Here is a 6,000-nt window from a genome sequence, read left to right as displayed (position 1 = left end):
GGAATTGGTAACCCCACCCTAACCCAACCCCCCTTGTTCTCTTTCCTCTTGCCTTCTGTCTGCCGAAAAATTCCACTCCCATCCCAGTATCCTTCCCCCCTTTCCCCATTCCTTTGTTGCAGAAGCAAGTTGATGTTATTTGCTGATAATATTTTTTTCCTTTGTCCTTTCCTTTTCCCACCCTCCCCTCCCTGACTGCTTCTTATTACAACTACCACAGCTAACAGAAAGCATTGAGAGGAGTGAGAAAACTTTCCACCGCACCAGGAAGGTGACTTTGGATGATAAGAGAACCAAAGACGATGGCTGTTCTGGAAGATTCTGTTGGACCGCAACGTTACCGAGACTAGAGGCCTTTGGGTTACCCGCGCAAATGTCCTCCTAACCCTCACGGCGCACAGCGAAATCGTGTCCCCGGCCTCCTTTTTTTGACACGGGAGCAATGACTGGGAAAATGGCGTCTAGCCTTACTTGTACTGGGGTAGTATGGGCTTTTTTCTCCTTCCTCTGCGCCGGCGTTTCCTGCGTGGGCTTCTTCATGCCTTACTGGCTGCTGGGCTCTCAGCTGGAGAAATCGGTGTCCTTTGGCACTTTCCGGAGATGCTCCTATCCAGTACGAGACGAGAACCTCCAGCTCACGGTGATGGTGGAACAGTGTGGACGCTATGCATCCTTCCAGGCCATCCCAAGCGTGGAGTGGAGGATCTGCACGGTGGTGACGGGTCTGGGCTGCGGCCTCCTCCTCCTGGTGGCCCTTACGGCACTCATGGGATGCTGCGTGTCAGAGCTTATCTCCAGGACTGTGGGCAGGGTGGCTGGAGGACTCCAGTTCTTGGGCGGTGAGTAACAGTGAACTTTTGACCACGGAACCCGCCTTTCCGCCAGTACAGAAAACAGTGCCTATGTTGTTCTCCTTGAGGAATTGTCTTTGTGGCTTGAATATATTTGTATGTTGAATTTTCTGCCGGACCTGACATTTGCACTCGGTTAGGAATGGGAAAGGCTGCTCTCAGCACATCTCGATTTCTAAACATTCAAACGAGCGAGTGCGCTGCTTTTACAGTACTGTGTTTTGTGTGTGTGTGTTTGTTTGACAATATGGAAGAACGGAGCTGTTTCAGAGCTAGCCCTAAGCTACGGCTCATGAAGTGGCAGATTCCTTTTTTCCGCCATTACAGTACGTACAGGAAAAGGGTATTTGACTGGCTGCCCAGTCCTAATGTTTGTTTGGAAGAAAGCCCTATTGATTTTAATGAGGCAAGCAAGCTGCACGATTGTATCCACATTTTACTGGGAAATAAGGTCCTCTGTGTTTTATTAGGACTTTTTGCTCTCAGTCAGGTTCATGTGTAGAGTTGCAGACTTCCTTACTGGTAAACACATATTGGATTGCAGCTCATATCATGTTTTGTAGGTAGATCCTGCATATTTTCCCTCTCCTTTTTATATAAAAAAAAAAAGTGTCTTGGATACTCGGTTTTACTCTTTCTGACCATATGGTTTTAATTTTAGCCTTTCCTCTCTTTTTTTGTGGCAACAGCACTCCCTACTTCTTTGTGTTCCTTCTACTCCACAACTGCTTCTATTTGCAGCTGCTGTTGTGGAAGGAAAAACTTGATCAAAAACTCCAATTTCCCCTGTTCTTACGATGTAGTCTTTGTCTTTGTGGTAAACTTGTGATCTTGCAATGGAGAAAAGTGATTTTGGCTTCCTAACAGCTGCATTGCCTACACTTTAGCTAGCATTCTTGACGATACCTATCTTTGCGGAAAACTCTGGGTTGCAATTTGAGCATGGGATGAACAAGGCCAGAGAATGCTAACAAATGACAATTGCATTCTCAAAAGTACAGAGACATGTTTCTGGCTGCTACTGCTGGTTCATTTTCTTCACCAATCCAAACCTGATTAAAGTGTACACAAAGTAGTGATGGGGTGTGTAGAGGCAGAACATTTTCTGCATAATCCCCCCTACTACTATTTTTCTGTAATATCCCCCCATTTTTTATTATTTAGAAATGGACTGATAGATAGCTGTAGCATTTCCTTAGTGACATTAAGAAAATGAACACGGTATAAGTCAAGATGGACAACTGGAATGGTTGCAGTACTAATCAAATCTAAAATCAAAGTTGTAGTTCAGTTTTTTTGGTAAATGTCCTATATTTTATGTCTACAGCTTCTCCAGCAGTTACCGGCAGCGGTTTTCAGTGCTGTCACTTTCCCTCTTAAAATCTAAATAATGTCAGGGAAGTGTGTGCTATTAGTTGTTGCGTCTTGAAATATTTACAAGTAATTCTAAAAATAGTTCCCAAGCCAATCTTCAAATTTCATAATATTCTAACCACACTGAGTGTATTTTATTGCACCCCACACACAGTATTTCCGTTCAGCTACTTTTGGCTTTGGGGTAAAGCTTCAGATACTAACGCAGTATATAAAATTCAAGATGGCATGCATTTTTAACTTTCTTTACAAAATTTAAGTTGGAAAAAGGCTGTTAAATTAGATCTCTCTTTGATTTAGGGCAGTGGAAAAATCCACCAGGAGCCCCCTTTCACTGGTGAAGAGGCAATATTCGGTTCAATATTCTGTTTTGTGTAGGGCTTTACTTGCACTGACATTGCCCTCACTTGGAACATAAATTCCATGTCCTGAGTTTTGACTGCAAGCTGTGAAAGAGTCTGATTTCCAGACTGCCTTGTCTTGGTCTATGTGTGGCCAGTTAACTTTTTCTGTTAATTGAACAGTACCTAACAATGCTTTGCATTCCTGTGATTGTCATTCAGCCTGTCCCACACAATGGTTACACAGTCAGAATGTTGTTGTAGGCATGCTGTTTTTTGGAGAGTGACGCAGCGCTGTACCCTCATGTGCAAGCTTAGCAGTTTGAAGTTTATCTGGGCAAACAGGAAGAACAGGAAGATTCTTCTCCACTCCTCTTTTTTCTCTCTCTCAATCTCTCTTTCTGTGTTTTAAGGCACTAAAATTCAAAGGAAGCTACAGGACCCCGGTGCTTTAAATCTATCACCAAATAATCTTGTTATATAATTAGTTTTGCATCTCTAGCAATGAGAGGTCTGCAGGCCTGTTTAGCTGAAAGGTCTGACATGAATTCAGGATATGTACCTCACACCGTCCGGTTTGTTTTAGGGCTTCTGCATGTTATAATGGGTAAAGGTAAATGTACCCCTGCCCGTACGGGCCAGTCGTGTCCGACTCTGGGGTTGTGTGCTTTTCTCGCTTAAGAGGCGGGGAGCCAGCGCTGTCCGAAGACACCTATGGATCACGTGGCCAGCGTGACGAAGCTACTCTGGCGAGCCAGCACCAGCGCAGCGCATGGAAACGCCATTACCTTCCCGCTATAAAGCGGTACCTATTTATCTACTTGCACTTAAGGGTGCTTTCGAACTGCTAGGTGGGCAGGAGCTGGGACCGAACGGTGGGAGCTCACCCCGCCGCGGGGATTCGAACCGCCGGCCATACGATCGGCAAGTCCTAGGCACTGAGGTTTTACCCACAGTGCCACCCGCCACCCACTGTTATAATGGGTATCTCTTCACATTTCACCATTTAGGTTACTTCTTGTAGCTAAAAGATGATTACCAGATTTTTTTCAATGAATCCGGGGACACTTTTTTTTTTTGAAGCTGAGTAGCAACAGTGCTCACTGGAAGGACAGATTGTGAAGCTGAGGCTCCAGTACTTTGGCCACCTCATGAGAAGAGAAGACTCCCTGGAGAAAACCCTGATGTTGGGAAAGATGGAGGGCACAAGGAGAAGGGGGCAACACAGGACAAGATGGTTGGATAGTGTTTTCGAGGTTACCTGCATGAGTTTGACCAAACTGCGGGAGGCAGTGGAGGACAGAGGTGCCTGGCGTTCTCTGGTCCATGGGGTCACAAAGAGTCGGACACGACTAAACGACTAAACAACAACAACAACAAGAAGCAACAGGGAGTCAGTAGTGGGGATGGTGAGACAAAAGACCCTGGGCCCAAGTGCACATGCATATTGTATAAAGGTGCAAAGCCCTTCTTTCGCACCCTGTGAAACATAAGTGCTCTGAGGTTTTTTTTAAATGGGGAACGGCACCCGCTTGTGCCTCCCGTGCCTCCCCCGATCTCCTTTCCCCTTTTAAACTGATCTTGGGAGTCGCAGGGTTTCCCAGTTTTTAAAAAACTCTGCACATTTATGTTTCACAGGGTGTGAAAGAAGGGCGTTGCACCTTGCCTGGCAGAGAAACTGTGCGCCTTGCGCCCCTCCTGGGCAACGGCCGCCCGCCTGCGACTCCCGAGCCTCCCCTGATCTGTCAAAACAAAGGGAGAAGGGGGCAGGAGATCTGTACCGATGGACATCCCTGGTTCCCCCTCGGCAGTGGCGGTGGCAGCAAGCAGATCCTGAAGCCAGCCAGAGCCAACTGTGTTACCAGGCTGCTGAGGCTGCTGCTGCACGTTTCCTGGGGACAGATTTGTAAATCTGGGGACATTCCGGGGACGGAACTTGTCCGGGGACAGATTTGCAAATCCGGGAACATCTGGTAACCCTAAGCTAAACTGATAAGCAACCCTACTCTACAGCACACTAAGGTGGAAGTTGCACCTGTGCAGATTAGCAAGTATCCTAGGCTCCCTTGTCCGAAAACTAGCAATGCTACAAGCATGACAATTGCAGCAACTATGTCGGCCGCCCAGAGACCACCCCCTCCAGTCACAACATCATCCACAGACAACACCCCTGGCAAACCCTGAATGAAAAGCACTAATCAATAGTCTTGTGAGGAACTGGTTAATGACGCTTAACCCCTTGCTCCTCCATCCGTTAGGCGATGCCCAGGGAATTGGGAACAAAAGATCTTCCCTACCTGATGTTCTCAACCTGTAGCTCAGCGGGGTGTGTGTGTGGAATGGGGGAACATATGGCAGAATTTGGGAACCATGAGTTCAAATGCTACCCCATGCTTGCGTATTTTCAAAAACGAGAAGAAGCGCTCAGAAATGTGTATCCAAATATATACCTCATACAAGTCCAATTATACATGCATGACATCTAAAAAGAGGAATTTGAGAGGGGAAAGTTAGGAGGGTCTCTTTAACATCTCATGAAAGATAAATTGTGCTTCTCATGACACCTAGGTAAAGGTAAAGGTACCCCTGCCCGTACGGGCCAGTCTTGACAGACTCTGGGGTTGTGCGCCCATCTCACTTAAGAGGCCAGGGGCCAGCGCTGTCCGGAGACACTTCCGGGTCACATGGCCAGCGTGACATCGCTGCTCTGGCGAGCCAGAGCTGCACACGGAAACGCCGTTTACCTTCCCGCTGGTAAGCGGTCCCTATTTATCTACTTGCACCCGGAGGTGCTTTCGAACTGCTAGGTTGGCAGGCGCTGGGACCGAGCAGCGGGAGCGCACCCCGCAGCAGGGATTCGAACCGCCGACCTTTCGATCGGCAAGTCCTAGGCGCTGAGGCTTTAACCCACAGCGCCACCTGTGTCCCTCTCATGACACCTACACAGGAGAAAAAAACAATGGCATTAAGATAGGAGAATGAAGTTCTTCTCTTCCAGTTCCTCTGATGTTGAAATATAATGCATGCTTTAAATAGTTACGCAGCAATCATTCCTTTAAGCTCCTTTTAAAATATTTAACGTAAGGGGTTTTTTTTTTATTTCGTCTGGCTTTAGCCTAATCCTTATTAATAACTTCCGAACTACCCGCCCGCTTCTAGAAGAACAGCATTATTACTTAATATTAGCAAAAATAAATAACATTTAAAAAATCAAGAGCCTGTAACACAGACTTACTTATCACGGCATGTGGTTTCGCAAGTGGAAACCATACTTGGTTGGCTACACTCTGGGATCAAGTGAGAGATTTGGAGAATAGAAATCTGCGAGCAGATAGACCCTTAGGTATTGTGAAAAGGAAATAATTTCCCTGTGTGCTGTCTCCTGCATGGGCTCACGCATTCCAGAGGTTGCTGGTTTCGCTTGAAAACAAGAT

General features: G+C 46.6%; 1 protein-coding gene across 1 annotated transcript in view; it reads left to right on the top strand.

The window, feature by feature from the left end:
- Positions 1-229: 229 nt before the first annotated feature.
- LHFPL6 (LHFPL tetraspan subfamily member 6) overlaps positions 230-6,000 on the top strand; it is a 36,839-nt gene continuing 31,068 nt past the window's right edge. Inside the window, exon 1 of the mRNA XM_081906611.1 lies at positions 230-839. Within this exon, the coding sequence (XP_081762737.1) occupies positions 443-839 (397 nt within the window). The 5' untranslated portion in view covers positions 230-442. The remainder of the gene's footprint in view (positions 840-6,000) is intronic.

This window comes from Podarcis melisellensis (assembly GCF_964234715.1).
Source record: "Podarcis melisellensis genome assembly, chromosome: 3".
Lineage (NCBI taxonomy): Eukaryota > Metazoa > Chordata > Lepidosauria > Squamata > Lacertidae > Podarcis > Podarcis melisellensis.
Note: the sequence above shows the minus strand (reverse complement) of the source record. Positions and strands in the feature narration are given on the sequence as shown.